Source organism: Xiphias gladius, chromosome 22, assembly GCF_016859285.1.
Source record: "Xiphias gladius isolate SHS-SW01 ecotype Sanya breed wild chromosome 22, ASM1685928v1, whole genome shotgun sequence".
Lineage (NCBI taxonomy): Eukaryota > Metazoa > Chordata > Actinopteri > Istiophoriformes > Xiphiidae > Xiphias > Xiphias gladius.
Genome location: NC_053421.1, coordinates 28,887,605 through 28,903,965, shown reverse-complemented (window position 1 = coordinate 28,903,965; position 16,361 = coordinate 28,887,605). Strand labels below are relative to the sequence as shown.

Below are 16,361 nucleotides of genomic sequence, written 5' to 3'. Positions count from 1 at the left end.
GAGATTGTTGAGGGACAGACTAACACATTGCTGGTTTTAATCTTTTTCATTTTTATTTTCATTTTGAATATGAACTAAAGGATACTTGTCGGTTGCGGTACGGTCGGACTGGCGAGATGAAACGGCGTTCCCTCTGGACTCGTTCCACCAGACCGTGATGCCGAGTCGACCGGTTGGACTCCATGTTGGAGGGGAAGGAGCCCTGACAGAGAGAAGAGAAAAGGAGACTGGCTGTTTTTGAATGATTACACACATTCATTTAACATTTCTAAAGACCCTAACTGGTGTTAAGAAATGCAAAACAGGAACCAGCAACATGGAGGAAGCGTGATACAGTTTCATTATCAGAACTGCCACTAATTCAATTTGGAGGACATTTTCAAAGACCTGTTAGTTTCAATGCACGCCTGCCATAAAACCAATTACTGTGGTTGACTTTGATTTCAATTATGAAAAATGAGCTGGTTTGTTTCAGATGATTTTGTAAACCGGTTTATGGGGCATTTGGGCCGTTATTATTCTAGGGTGTTCAGAGAAGAGATACAGAACTTCTCCTTACATTTTTTTTTTCCTGAACGCAGCCGTAATGTTATCTGCCATCAGCTGTGGGGACATCGGACAAAGCCTTCATTTGGAGGACTGGTAAAATACAGCATTATGTGCTACAGCGTAATTACTTTCCATGACAGTCAGGGAAATTTTGTCATCTTCTAGGCCTTTCCGATGGCTAGAACGTTGAATTAAAGAATTAAAAGCTTTATATGCTCATTGTCAGTGAGACATCTAGAATTGCATCAGATTTGGCTGAACTTTGGTGGAGAGACAGTCCATAGATCAGGATCTGTGATTTCCAGTCATTCGTGTGCTGGTGAAAAGCCAACAGCTGGACCATTCTCCCAAATCTGCTCCTTAACAGTGTTGCCTTCACAGAGTAATTTCTTGGAAATTCGAAACCTGGAAGACGAGCGATAACACGTTGTGGAGGTTTCGACCTCCCACATTCCCCTGCTCACTGGAGCTGACCAGCCAAAAACATCCTGTTACCTGCTGCCAAATTAATGTCATCTTGGTCTGACCTCAGAGACAGAGGAGGAGGAAGGCAGACAAGTCTAGCTTGAGAGTCATCTGCGATATCCGCAGAGGAGAGGAAGGTTGAGACCAGGATATTGATGAAAAACTTCCATTACAGAACGAGCTTGGCTCTGTGGAGCTGATGGGAAATTCTGATGACTCAGAGATGAAGAGCTGACGGCTGCAGACTGCGGTGACACAGTAGACTGTGTCCTCAGAACACCTCAAGTTCAAACCCAAAACACAACAACTGCTTTTTTTCTTGATAAAGATAACAACTGAATTTTTATTCCTTAATTAGTGTTGTTCCTCCTCTTCTCCTATTTTTTGCCACATTCTCCTTATTCACATTAGGTGACGTAATAGTTGTTGTAGTAGCAACAACAATAGTGGTGATGCCATTGGTAAAAGCAGTCGTTGCTGTAGTAGTGGTAGTAGCTCTAACAGAAGTATTATTTATACCAAATCACTTAAACTACTACTGCTCAAAGTAGGAATGGTGGTTCCAGTATAAGAAGTATCAGATGAAGTAGCAGTTGTAACTACTAAGAGCAGTAGTAGCAGTAGCAGTACAAATTACAGTAGCTGCACAACCTGCAGTTGTAGTAGTGGTACCAGTTGGGGCAGTAGTAGCAGTAGAAATGGCAGTGGTAGTGAAAGATGTAGTACCAACAGTAACAAAAAATAAAAACAAAAGAAACACAAATGGGAGGAGTGGGAGCGTGGTGGTTGTCACCTGGAAGTCCTGAGGGTTCCTGCCGATCTGGTTGACGTTGGGTAACGAGCCACCGTAGTAAGGACCCTGACTCCTGGCAAGACGGAGCTTCTGAGCCTGAAGCTGACGCGACAAAGACAGACAAGAAGAAGAAGAAAAAAGAGAAAGGAACAGTTAAAGATGAGGAACACAACCAATCAGTTCCTGACCAAGATTAAAACCCAGAAACTGTTGATATTGTTACTGCACTGACGTCATGTCAGTTATAAAGCTGTAATACTGCCCTCGGCCTGACATGACGTCAGATCATAGGCAAAGTGTTGAAGTCAATTTTATTGATATAATCCAATATCACAAAATAACAAATTTGCCTCAAGGGGATTTACAATCTGTGGAGCATACAGGATGAAAAAAATTAATAAAAAAATCGGAGGGATCCATCTTCCAGGATGGTAAAACATGCAATGGATGATGTGTGTACAGAATGGAGCTACACAGTAAAATTACAGCATGGACAAGCAGAATGACAAAGTTATCAACAGATTGTACATATATGTGTTCCCCAGGAAAACAAGCTGAAGTTTACAAGCAAAAAAGTTGTCAATTACAACGTGACCACAACCGGATTTTTGAGGCCAATCCCCAGATATTTTAAACTTTAAAAAAAAAAAACTTTAAAAATAAATATAAACTTAAAACTTTTTATTTTGTCCAATTTTTTTTTTTATGTAATTTTTTTTTAACCGCATGTTTTGATATGTACTATATTTTCCTGTTACACACACACTCAAGCTCGTTTTGGAGAGAATGAAGTTGATCGATCGATCAGAGTTAGAACCCAACGTCTCTGACACCAGAAACTCTTTAGATTTTGTCCCTTAAGACGACGTCCACTGGAAAGCAACCTGTCCTAACCTCACTGTTCAGAGCTGGACTCTGAGGTCACCTCTGGCAGACAGCGTAAATGACTCTCCTGCAATCGTTCACATTTTAGTGACTGACAGTGAGGTCAGCAGCAGCATCGCTTCAGAAGTTACCAACATTAAAACGCGGATCAATGTTAGCTCCAGGCTAACAATTCAACACATCGTACGCAGATCACATAACTGACTAACAATTGCTTAAATACTGCATATAGGAAAGTAAGCAGCAGTAGGTATGCCAAGGGTTAGGGGTCGCAGTGTCGTGATAATAATCCATAGCTGTACAAGAAAAACCAGGGGGAAAAAGAAAAAGAAAAAAAAAAATCATTGTACATCAATGTACAGGCTAATCGGGTCTAAGGCCTGATTCCAAAACAAAAACCAATGCTCCACAGTGATGGAGTCTGGGTTGTTCTGATGAACACGCCTGAAGAGACGTCCACTGATGCTCCTGCTGATTTTAAGACAATGCAGTGGGGTAAAAGTATTCATGAATCTGTACAAATATTCTTATCAGTCTGCTGTGGTAATCCACTGGTAATTTCCTAAACCTGTGTTATGTTTTTATTGCTGCTTCCTGTAGTGTGTTTCCCGTGTGTGGGTACCTCTGAAAGTCCGAGAGCAGCATTGTTATTATTATTGTTATTATTATTGTTATTATTATTATTATTATCATTATTATCATTATTATCATTATGCATTAACACCAAAATCCCAGTTAGCCCACGAAATAAAAAATACTAATCCAGCATTATTCATTATGTATCAACATTAATTATTATTATTATAAATTAATCTCAGACAAGGACATTTAATCTTAGTGATAGTTTTGTGCGTCACAGCTCTCATCTGACATTAGCAGCACTGACACTGGGACAGCAACACGTGACCACGTGGCAGGCTTACAAGTTACAGCTACGCTAGCAAGACGTGGAAACAAGGTCAAGCGTCTGGAATAACGTCCACGTATCCGAAGATGATCCCCGAAAAAGTCGAGTGCCAGATGTACGGAAGGAAACTGAAATCACAAAAATACGAGTTTGGTAAAACACCTGAGAAGTGTAAGTAACAGCTGAGCAACGCTGAAGTCGAAATTTTGTCCTCGTCTCCCTAAGCTTCGAAGCCCCAAAATTGGCAGCACCAGTCGGGCTCAGTCATTACTTTATAAAAGAAAGCTTAAATGACCAGCTGACAAAATGCAGGAAATGAGGCGTTGCAGAAAGTTCAACTGATTTTAAGGCCCACTGCTGAATTCAAACCTCAATGGCACAGAAGCACAACATTAGACCAGTAAGGAAACCTGGAGTCACCATCGGTATACTGGTCTTCCTCTGAAGCGCTTTACCGGACAGAAGCGCATAACAGGAAAAATAGAATTTCACATGGTGCTTACGGTCAGCCTCGTTTTGTGGCTGATAAATTACAGTGCGTTCACTTCCAGCTGCTCTGATTCTACTTTGAATCCGTTTTCATTTTACCGGATCTGTTTGGCCTGGAGAGAAAAGAACAGTTCAAACGTCAGTCACAGTCGGGTGGGTCGGACACCACACTGAACCGACAAGCAATTCTATCGACAGATCAATGATATTCGATTAATCGTTTGAGCCGTTTTTAAAGTAACCATCTCAAAGATTGTCATTTGTGAGGATTTGCTGTTTTTCTTGGTCTTATCTGATGTTAAATTCAGTATTTTCTTTACATTTTGGACTGTTGGTTGAACAAAACAAAGTGTGCTGACACTGCCTCGGGCTTGCAGACATTTCTCACTGTTTTCTTGCATTTTACCGACAAAACTATTAATCGAGAAAATAATCGTCAGATTAACCAGCTGGATTTTTGTCATCCACGACTGTGATCAGATGGGAGGTGCGGTGGCAGTGCCTCCTGACGAAAAACCCTGTATGGTACTGTTACCGTGCGAAGGGCAGACATCGTGTCAGCCATGATACGCGAGGCCCTGGGCGATTTACTGATGGTAAACCTCGATGCAAAGGATTCGGGAAAGTCTTTACTTATTAACAGTTAATTGCTGTTTGTTTTTTGTTTTGTTTTGTTTTGTTTACAGTGTTTTTTGCGTCACGTTCGAATCACAACATGGGACGAGAGGTGGAAAAAAAGCTCTCAGAGACCACGGAGCTTTAGATAGCGACAAAACAAGTTCGACCGCTGACCTCTGACCTTTGACTTCTCGTCACAGCCTCTGAAGCAAGTATGGACTCTTCATATGGTAGAACGAGGCCGCTCTGTGTGTGACGGTCACTTAATGCTGTGTGGTTTGTTTTAATCCTGCTGTGAACCAGATTCCCTATAACTATAAATGGACTGAATAAATAAAACATAAGAGAAGTTTAAGAGACAGGAGTTTGCAAACCCATAAATACGGGTATATTAACAGCATGTGGGCGCGATCAGAAACGCACACACATACACAGTTGGCCCAGTCTCTTTGAGTGTGTGATGAACTCATTTAATCTCCAGTCTCTCCTGTCATTGTTCTCTATCTGTTTTTGTGTGTCCTTGGTTCTTTGCAAAATCCTGTTTGTTAAACGCATTGGCGAGCAGTACAGAACCTTTATACACTTAATAAACTCAAATTAACAGCTTTGTTTGAAAGCTGCTTCGATGCCCATGTTAATGCAGTAGCCATCATAAAAGCTTTATTGTGTGAGTCCTGCTGTTGAAAGGCTGCCGTTGCCAGTGAAGTAATCATTGTCCAGAGAGGCGAATCATTTCCAAAGTAAACCGGTGGACGAGTGACGAGGTCTGGCCACAGTCAAGTTTAGGTTTAATCATCCTTTTAAAAAAAAATAAATAAAGGCTTTAGCTGTAGAGTTGCTCTGAGAAGGAGTATGTAGGTCTCTGAGAAACTGCCGACTAAGAGCTTTGATATGACGGGGGAGAATGACAAATCGCAGGAGCTGACTCATTTTCTGAGCAGCTCCATTGTCTACGCTATAGGCTGGAAATTTACTTGTCTCCACTTGTTCCAACTGTCACGAACGCATACATTTTAAAGGCTTTATCTTTTGTCCCGGTAAGTTTTACACCAACTCCAGAAAACACATCAACGAAATCTGTCAAGTTTCCAACATTTAAGCTTCGGAAATGCTAAAGATGGTTAAAACAATTGCAGAGGTAAGAAAAAACAGAAAAACAAAACTCACAGTGACTCATACAAAAACCCATCTACTTACAAACTGTTCACTCCAAACACAGACAGTAACCACTGTTTGCATGCAGGGCAATGCATGTAATACAGAAACACAATACTTTCAAAGTGACAAACACGCAATGACTGCTTATTCACACACAGTAAGAATATGGTGGACAGCAGCAACCTTTGAATCCTTGAACCAGTCTGGAGAAGATGGCTCCATGAGAAGTCTCCCCACCTTATTCAAGAGCCGCGCTCTCTTAGCGAGCAGAGCAACATAAAATCTAAAGTTTGAAACCAGATTGAAAGGCACAAATCAGATAACTGCAGAGCAATGAGAGAAAAATCAAGCTTTCACATAACACAGCTCGATTAAACAAGCGGATTAACCTAGCTGTGTTTTAAACAAAGCTCCCATTATAAAATGTTAGAACATCATTTTATAAACCTTCTATAAAAACTAAAATAAAATCAAAATTTAAACAAGCCTCAACTGCAACACACATCAGGCACCGTAAGACACATAGCAAAACCACGGCACGCATTGTTTTCCCTTATCAGCCCACACACCAGCAGCATTTTCATGCATGAGAGTGTGGACTGATGCATGTCAGCATCTCAGGACGCTGCCTTGTTCCCCAGCACCAACTCAGGTCAGCTGCGTATGGAAGCAGCAATTTTATCGCATTCATTGCCTGGCTGGACACATCCCGCCCACTGTACCTTGACTACTTTTCACTTTGTCATGGCTGGTGTGTGTTGCACTTTGAACAGAGTTTCTGCAGGGTTCACCAGGTTAAAGTTTTTGAGACTTTTTGGCTGCACTGCAACAGCGGGACCAGCCCTATAAACATGAATGTCCCTGACTGACTGACTGACTGACTGAGCGATAAAGCTACACCTTTGGTCAGCTGAATGCCGCTTGACTTAGTGTTGACGCTACACCATTGTTGGAGTTTCCCAGTTGGCTGTTGCTTTTTCAAAATGAATTGGCACAAACACTTTCTATTGCGTCATCAGGGGGTCGTTTACAGGCAGCGTTGCGAACGTAGCGCATCTGTTGTTAGATTTACTGATTTTCGGACCCTTTAGCGACTTTTCTTCACAAAAGCACCTAGAAACAAATTGAGCCTCTGGAAATGAGGGAGTATGTATAAAAATGACTGTAATTCTTAAACAATTAATGCTACATTTTTGTTGAACCCTTTGAATTTAAGATGAAGGTCTACACTTCAATCACATCTTGATGGCTTCGTTTCAAATGGATTGTGGCGGTGGACAGAGGCAAAATTATAAAAACTGAGTCATTGTCCAAATACTTATGTACCTAGCTGTACTAGGTTTTGACCTAGTCTTGTTTAATACCACACAGAACGAAATTTAAAACCAGTTATACCGACTGAGGTATGAAAGACATCAATGAAAACCAATCTGGGATATATGGCCTTGAATTATTTACCAAGGGGATGAATTCATTGACATTTATATCACATTTCTCTCACTACTTCCCAGCTGTGTATAACAATAAATCCTACTAATATCACTAATTAATCATTTTACACGACCCAGACCTGGCTAAGCAGCAAAAAATGTATAGATGAATGGAAGGATTAATACATTTTGATGTGGTGACACCATTCAAAAGGTCAACCTTCTCTGGATCAACATAGCTTTTACAGATCATGCAGACAGTTTCCTATCTTAATAGTGAGGACAGAGGAATACAAAGACAGCAGCCTGAAGTGTGCAACATATTAAATCCAATTTAACCAAACCAGTGAAACCTCTGAAAGTCCCTGTTCCTCCCTCAGGCTCCAGAAGTCAGTATTCTGCCTGTGAGAAGAAAAACCTCTTAAAATAGACTTAATTAAAAGTTTGTCTACTGACTCTATGAGCCAAAGAATTAGGAAAAATGACTCTAATAAAGAAGTGTCTTTAACCCATCTGAAAACTAAAAAAAAATAAAAAATAAATAAATGGAAATAAATGATGTAACTGGACCACAGTGATTAAGAAAGTCATATTTTCAAGGTGGTAGTATCTACGCTTTATCAAGCACAGACATTTAGTGACACGCTTGATTTAAATTAAAACCCCAACAACAGATAAAATGAGTAAAAATATGCCCACACTGTTTCCATTTTAACCTTTAAAACTTTGTTTGAAATGTTTCAGTGTTCGACAGACAGACTGACTATCAGAACATGTGACCTGACGGTGGTTCTCTAACCACAGTGTGTAGTAATATTTTAACAACCATTTATACCATCAAACTTCTGAACACGCACAAAGTATCGTCTTCAACTTTCCTCACCACTGAGATATTAAACGTCATATCTGCAACCTGACAGATATGATATGGTTGGATTTCTGAGGCGGAGAGAGATATCAATAATCGATAATCAAAACCCCAAAACCTAGTAACACTACAGCCGCTGATATATTTTTAAAAACACAAACATGAACATCTTGTGATTGATATATTCAAAAAAAATATAAAATAATAAACTTCATCATCTTAGACGACAGAACATTAAGTAGATAAAGAGTAAGCATCACTGTAATTTAAATTAGAGCTGCAATGATTAGTCGATTAATCGATTACGCTATCCACAGAAAATTAATCGGCGACTATGTTCATCAGTTGCAGCTGTAAATCGATGAATCATTGAAGTCATTTTTCAAGCAGTTAATACCCAAACTTTCTCTGGGTCCAGCTTCTCAAATGTGAGGATTTCCTGCCTTTCTCCGTTTTACATCACTGTAGACCCAATGCCATTAGGTTTCAAACTGTTTTTCAGAAAATCACTGTCGGGTTAACTGACACTGAAAATAATCATTGCTTGCGGCCGTTACTTAAATAATAGATGTGATAACCTGCAATCAGTCGATAGCTGACGTATTGATGATGAAACCATCAGATGAAAGAGTACGGATCAAGTTGGAGAACAGTCGCTGCACACGTAACGCATCGGCCATTGAAACCAACGTTATAACAAATGTGCTGATGAAGCCATGTTATGTTATCACACTTTCCTTAAACTTTACAGTCGCACTGAATCTGTGTTTTAAACGCAGTATTGTGCGTCTCTGATTTCTGTTCTTTCCAGCAGAAAATAAAAACTGTGTGTGATGTTTCAGTCTGAGAAGAAACTGCATATCAATACTGAACAGCTTCGACACAGAGCTACTGCTGCCACCAACACACACACCCTGATGCTATTAGCTGATTGGACCACCCACACACTCCTGCTGCTGCTGCTTTTTGTGTGTGTGTGTGTGTGTGTGTGTGTGTGTGTGTAAGTAAAGGACGGGGGCAAGACAAATTCTAAGAAAAGACAGCCCCAAGGGGGGGGGGTACTGTCAGTAAATGGAAGAGGGGGAGCTGGTGTGTGTGTCAAAAGCCCCTTTCAGACAATGAATCTGAAAGAGGGCTGTGACTGACATGAATCTTTTTCATTACTAATTAAACTTATCCATTAGGGCTGCAACTAACAAACGACTTAATTCTCATTACCGACTAATCTGACCATTATTTTCTCGATCAGTCTAAATGTTGTGTCTATAAAATGTCGAGAAACAGCTAAAAATGCCCGTTATCGTTTCCCATAATTCAAGGTGCCGTCTTCTAACGTCTTGTTTTGTCTGACCAGCAGTCCGAAACCCAAAGATATTCAATTTACTATCATTTTTACCACCAAAAAAGAAATGCATAACGTTTCAGAAGCTGGAAGCTGGAATTGTTTGCCCTTTTTGTTTAAAAAAAAAAAAAAAAAAAAAGAAGATTAGTAGAACAATTATTAGATAATCAAAATAGCTCCCAATCCATTTTCTTGTGTTTGATTAATCGACTAATCGTTGCAGCTCTATTATCAATTACTTGTGCAAGACCCCGATGAATCATTTGGTCCATTAATCTCAAAAAAAAAAAAAAAAAAAAAAAAAAAAAGCGAGGCGGGATGAGTCAGGATCTGTCTGATTCATCCAAAAAATAAAACCTTTTGATCATCTGAATAACTCGCTACCTCACTGCAGGTCAGACACCAGGCTGGGGTTAGTGTGATAAAGATACTTTGAGATCAGATGCTGAACAGCTGTATTAAGCTTGTGCTGCTGTTTAACTGTATTGTGTTATTATGTTAGCATCACTATGGCATTGCTAATCGACCCAAAAAAAAAAAAAAAAAAAAGTTTAAAAAAAAAGAAAAAAAAAAAGCTTGTTACAATTTTCCACAGCCCGAGAAGATTTATAGCAGCCGCTTGTTTTAAAAATCGACCAACACGATTAAACCCAGTTATTCAGTTATCTGTGTAGTTCTGTTATCAAAATAGTTGCCGATTAATTTTCGTTGCAGCACCAGTTTTCTGATATTTATGCTTCTCTCGTTAACATAAAATGGGACGAACAAAACATTGGAAACACCTCGCGGTGTAACGCAGCACACTTTCAACAAAAACCGAACATTGTGTCTGTCGTGAAGGAAGGATTTATTGCCGGGCTACTGGGTTAGACCGCATCAGTTTTAGCCAGGTGTATTTAATAAACTGGCCACTCGTGTCCTGTATATCATTACTGGAAAATGTCTTTAATAACAGCGGGATAATGATTTCAGCTTTGCATCAGTAACACACGGGTTAATGAAGATGGGACGCTGCTGCTTCACCAGCCGATACAACTTCAACACATCTCATTTAGGAAGTCAGCTCCACTGCTTTTTTTGGAGTCACTTCCCTCTTATGTGTGTTGAATATCAGTGGATCTGCTGATTTCTACTGCTAAAAATAAAAAATAAAAATAAAATAAAAATAAAAACAAACAAAAAACATTACCAGGTTGCATCACTTTTTTCTTCCTGCCATCAAGAACCAAGACATATGTCTTCCAGAGGTCGAGCTGAACAATTCATGACGCAAGCGATAACTCAGGTCATTTCCTTGACACTCAGATCACAAACATTTATGAGCAGGGCCGTGGGGCAAAACCTCAACACTCTGGGGTACTGAGCACTGACAGCTGGTGAACGCTCAGTCAGATTCTCAGTCACGTTTATCACTCGTTCTTTTATCGCTCATTCGTTAAGTGCCTGCTAGTTTGCCCCAGGGGCAAAAACGCAATGCTTTTCCTTGTAATATGTTCTGCCTGGTTTCAGATTTGCTGCGTGGTAATTTAATTAAAACACTGCAGGTCTTATAACTAGATTTGATACGAGGGTCCACTTTAAGGCTGTTATCGTGTCGGTCGGTCTCGTCCAGTGCTGTATAGTACTACGACTGCAACGAGCGATTATTATCCTTATCGATAGAGCTGGGGATTATTTTCTCGATTAATTGTTGTGTCAATAAAATGTCAGATAACAGTGAAAAATGCCCTTTATAATTTCAAACTTGTTTTGTATTTAAAAAGCTTGCCGTGTAACAGTCTAGAACCCATTAAGAAACAGTTTACTCTCAAATATTGCAAAGAAAAGCAGCAAATCCTTCAAACTGAGAAGTTGCAACCAGCAAATGTTACAAAAAATTAATAAGAAGATGAATCGATCATCAAATCAGCTGCTGATTAATTTTCTGTTGACTATTATTGGATAAAAGAACCAGCCAAGAATGTCTGGTTCGCTAAATCCAGCAAGTCCAATACCTGACACATCAAAGTACTTAATCACACTGATGCAAGGAGCCTATAAAAATCCGGAATGGAAAAAAAGCGGTCTTGCATATTGATTTACAGCACTGCAAGCAATGCTCCAATACACAGAGATAGTAAAGGGAGAGGCACCACTTTATAAACATGACAACAAACTCTCAACATATCGCCCAAGCCTTGTGTCTTTTCGGATAAATATAAACAACAGCAAACTCAGTGATATTAATCCAAAAAATATCCCCGCAGAGAGGATTACGCCTGTCTACGTGTCTGTTGTCTGTGTAGAAGAAACGCTCTCGCCTGAGACCAAATCTGTGTCGGGGAAGCAAGACTGCAGGTGATCACAGCGAGCTGAAGTAAACACAGGCTGTGATTGGCCCAACAGTTTACCTGTCAACCCACACATTCACAAAACATCACATGACGCCTACTCTCATACCTGATATAGTTGGTGGATTCTGTTCCGGTTCATTGTCTATTCTGACATGCAGATAGGAAAAAGAAAAACCAGCACACACGCTTTGCATTTGTGCGGCTTTAACTAGCAAATGTTATTTTTGGTTTTTACACGATACATGACCAAAAAAATACACACACACACACACACACACACACACACACACACACAAACAACAGCTTAGCTGACAGTCAATGTCCCTAAATGTTCCACTGTAAGGACTCAAGATAACTGCCCAACATTTTACCCGGAGTCAAGCTTTAACATACTCCCCTAGTGCCTACTTTTAAATAGTCCATTAAGTCTTCATTAAGTAATTAGTGCCATAAATAAATGATTCCAATAATCCTTCCTCCTTTAGCAGGAGCCTGAAGCCGACAGACCCCAACCATCGCATCCTGGTTGGGCCAACTGCCGTGACAACTGCTGAATCCCCGGTGTTGACGCCGCTGACTGACCGTCTAGTGGAAGTGGAGGGACTTGAAATAACGACACCTGAGAGATAACTGAGCATAAACCCCGATGATCACGTCCTCACCTGCCGCAAAGAGCCGCAAACGCCAAAGGAAAATTATGCAGTAGGCATTGTCGTTAAGGATGTTTACCAGATAGATCCCAACTTAACGTTCGTAAAGTACAACGTTGGAGTATATTAGTCAAAACGGGATAGCTCCAATTAGAAAAAACAACACACACACACACACACACACACACACACACACACACACACACACACCCTTCTACTGCGTGTAGTTAACGTTGTCTGTTAGCTACTATAGGAGAGGCGTAGACGGTTTTAAAAAGTTAGCTGTGATTGTCATGAAAATGAACTGCTACTGTGTGCCTCGACTGAATGCCGAATTTACCAGAACAGCATCGTTCACAAACTGTATTAATTTGCTTTGTACTCGTCAAGTATATGCGTGAGAAATAAGCAACGCCACACTGAAGCGCCAGATTTTGAAAGGGAGTTCAGCAGGACGTTTTCCCCGCAGTGAGCCGAACGTAACGGGGCAAACAGGGTGACAGCGACGCGACGTTCACGTAACATAGTAAACAAGCCAAGTTAGCCGTCGTAGCTACTGCTTGCTAACTATGCTAACGACGTATCGGAAATGGACAACAAGAGGCAACAACTTTTTCTGCTGACACTGTACATTTAACAAAAACTACAGACTTTGTCTTCGTGATTGGTTATTCGCTGTAAATGCACCAAATCTAAGCAGAGCGACATGTAGAGGCAACAGATAACGTTATCTTGGAGCCTGACAAGCCCAGGCAAGGCCTCTCTTCCTCCGGGCAGCTCTCCTCCTCCTGCCTCCGTCTCAGACTTACCCTGGTCGAGGTGATGTCCATCATAACCTCCTGGAAGGCGGCCGTCTCCTCGGCCTGCCGCTGGGTATGCAGCGCGATCTTCTCGCTAAACTTTCGGGGGTTTGAAGCCCCGGACCCGGTGCCAGGGGTAGGTCCGGGTCCGGGTCCACAGCCGCCTGTACCCGTCGCAGACATCTTCACCGAGCGGACGGGACGACTTGACGTAGTGGAATGATTTTCACCAAAGAGAGGCGAGAAAGTGAAGAGCTCTCACTCTGGACCTACTTCCAGGGACCAGAAACGTCAGCCAGTGGGCACCGAAGTGTGTCCACATCAGTATTTCAGACTAAGGACAATGAAGAGTAGAGAGAGTAATTCTGCTTTAAATAGCGACACTAGTTGCACAAAATGTAAACATTCCGTTTCTCTTCAATTCAATGTCACTCGATTCATTTTATATGAGTGTTCATGATTGTTGTACCCAAGCAATAACAGCAAAACATGGACATCCTTGTTTAATTCCACGCGTTGAGTCGAATCTCTGTGGTTTGGTTTAGTTTGATGGAGTTAAAATAAATAAATAAATAAATACACACACACACACACACACACACACACACATATATACATATACATACGTATACAAAAGAAAAAGAAAACAAACAGCCTCCAGACCCCGAACATATAAATTAAAAAAAAAAAATGTAAAAAGGAAATCCTAACAAAAACAAGAGTTTGTTATACGGTTTTTTTCCATTTGTATTGAAAGTTTTATAAAAGTCAATAAATAAACAAACAAAGTGATGATGATAATGATAAAATGAGACAAAGCCGTAACATGTTATTACATGCTGGAAAAAATCCAACTCTAAATAGTATATTAAAAAAATATAAATAAACGTAATATTCTTAAAAACTGTCTTCTTCGTCATTTTCAAATGCTCGATAAAAGGAAACGATTATTAGGAAAATTATGACAAAGTAAATTAATCCATGTTGTCGATATTTTCCCAAACTATCGATGAAGTTCTTCCTGTTTTTAAAATGGTTGCACCTGGATATCGTGTCAGGCACCTTGCATCGTTCCTCGTTCGCCACCTACCAACCGTCAACATGATGTAGTATCAGTGTCTGTCAAGCTAATATCAGTTTGATGTGTGACCGGGGGGAAGAGAAGCTGGTTCAGCCTTTAGAAATCGACGTCGGAAATGTCGGATATCCGGAGGGAGCGGGTGTCGGGTCTGTGTAGTTCGGTCTCTATGGCAACAGCTTTTCACCTGCAGGGTCCGTCGGAGGCTAAAAGAGTACGAGGCGCGCGGGGAGCGGGGAGCGGGGAACGCCCCCTCGCAGAGAACGGCTCCGTCTAGCGACTAAACCGGCGGAGCGAGTCGTCCTGTCGCCCGCAGACCAGCTTCGAGTTGTCGGGGGGGGGGGAGAAAGTAGCAGCGCGCCACCTGCCGGCGGTTCCCGGCCGCCGCACCGCGAACAGCAGACGCCGCTGAAGTCAACTTCCTGGGTCAATTAAAGTGTCGCGATCAAAATGTAGTTCCTTCGGAGATCCTCGCGCGCGGGTTCCCGTCTTCGCCCGCGCCACCTTTCCCGCGGGGAGGTCAGAGGTCAGGGTCAGGGGCTGGTGGGAGTGCACCCCCGTGCCCCCAGAAGTGTTAATGAGCGTGATGTGTTGATGGGCGGTTAAAACGGAAGAACACACGAATTTCCTGGAGAGAACGCGTGGGCCGACTCAGCCCGAGATCAGAGGAGGCCAGCGAGTAAAACCGGTGGGAGGGTAACAGGCCTCCCTGCCAGTTAACCTCACGTCTCCTCGTAGTCAGATTGACACCCCGTGTGGTCGTTTCGCGTCTCCGTGAACCGAGCCCCGGGACTTTAAAACCAGATAATCCCAGTCTCCGTGTAAACACCCCGTGCCTGCTGGACCCGTCCGGTGATCCGTCCGTGGGGCTGTGAGGTCAGTAATCGGGGCCTAGGCCATCAGGAGGAGGACCGAGGTCCGAGTCCTCCGTATATTTTAATGGGAATCTGTTTTGAGTTTTAGGTCGGATTGTGGATTCCAATACTGACAATCTGACCACTTTTAATCCAACAAAATAGATAATCAATAAATAACAGATTCACTGTTTACACACCACAATTCCATTCCTGGTCTTGGGGACCTACATATTGTAGGGACATGAAAAAAAAAAAAAAAACTTGAGTGTTAAATTTCAACTGACTGACCTTGGTAATAAAATATTCCCGACTCAAGGTGCAGGTTACCAGTTTTTTCCTGAGCTTTCAACCACATTCCCTGGTCTTCATCAGCAGCTGGAGTCAAACCTGGATGAATGTTATGAAAAAGGGGAAAAGAGAAACTGGCATCCACCTAAATTTAAACACGACTGTAATAATATTAAATTTGTCTTGAATCTCCTTATAACTGCTCACAACTACATGACAATGTGTTTTAACCATTTAGTTAATGTTTTTATGTACCGCTTTTTTTTTTCTTTTCAAAATCAACAGAAAAGTTTTGCTATCAAAAATAGGACAGAGATTTTACACAAGACACAATATTCATTCTAATAAAGCTAATAATTAAAAATAATTATAGTTCATGGAAGACAAAGTTATGGAGGAATAATGAGGATAAATCCTTTAATACTTTTATAAATTGTGAAAACCTTTCATTCGAAAACAAATTCAGAATCTCAGTCGCTGTACGATCTGAAACACTATGTTTAATTCAGTCTTTTTCACGTATCATCACAATACAAAACATTACGCGTGTTTCACACATTCATCACAACGATTAAAATATTGTGGTTCTTAATACGATTTAGAAAAATACATTTCTAAGAGTCTTTGTTTAAAACGTGTCGCTGTCCTGACGGTTCAGGATTAGTTGAAGAATATCCTCCGAACGGTTTTAGCTCGCGAAATCAGCGTTTCGGACTGGAGGGGACGGGTGGCCACCGACGAGCTGCTTCTACTGAGACGCACACGTCTGGAGTTTGGCAAAGGTTAACAGCTACGCGTGGTCACTCAAAATCACTGAAGTCCTGTGTCAGGCGTAAAAAAAAAAACAAACG

General features: G+C 41.2%; 1 protein-coding gene across 3 annotated transcripts in view; it reads right to left on the bottom strand.

Annotated features, from left to right (window-relative positions):
- LOC120784772 (CREB-regulated transcription coactivator 2) overlaps positions 1–13,797 on the bottom strand; it is a 37,514-nt gene extending 23,717 nt beyond the window's left edge. For all 3 annotated transcript variants that reach the window (XM_040118846.1, XM_040118847.1, XM_040118848.1), the window contains exons 1-3: positions 13,297–13,797; positions 1,808–1,909; positions 86–202 (exon numbers count right to left, since the gene is read on the bottom strand). In XM_040118846.1, coding sequence (XP_039974780.1) covers positions 86–202; positions 1,808–1,909; positions 13,297–13,470 — 393 coding nt within the window. In that variant the 5' untranslated portion in view covers positions 13,471–13,797. The remainder of the gene's footprint in view (positions 1–85; positions 203–1,807; positions 1,910–13,296) is intronic.
- Positions 13,798–16,361: the final 2,564 nt, after the last annotated feature.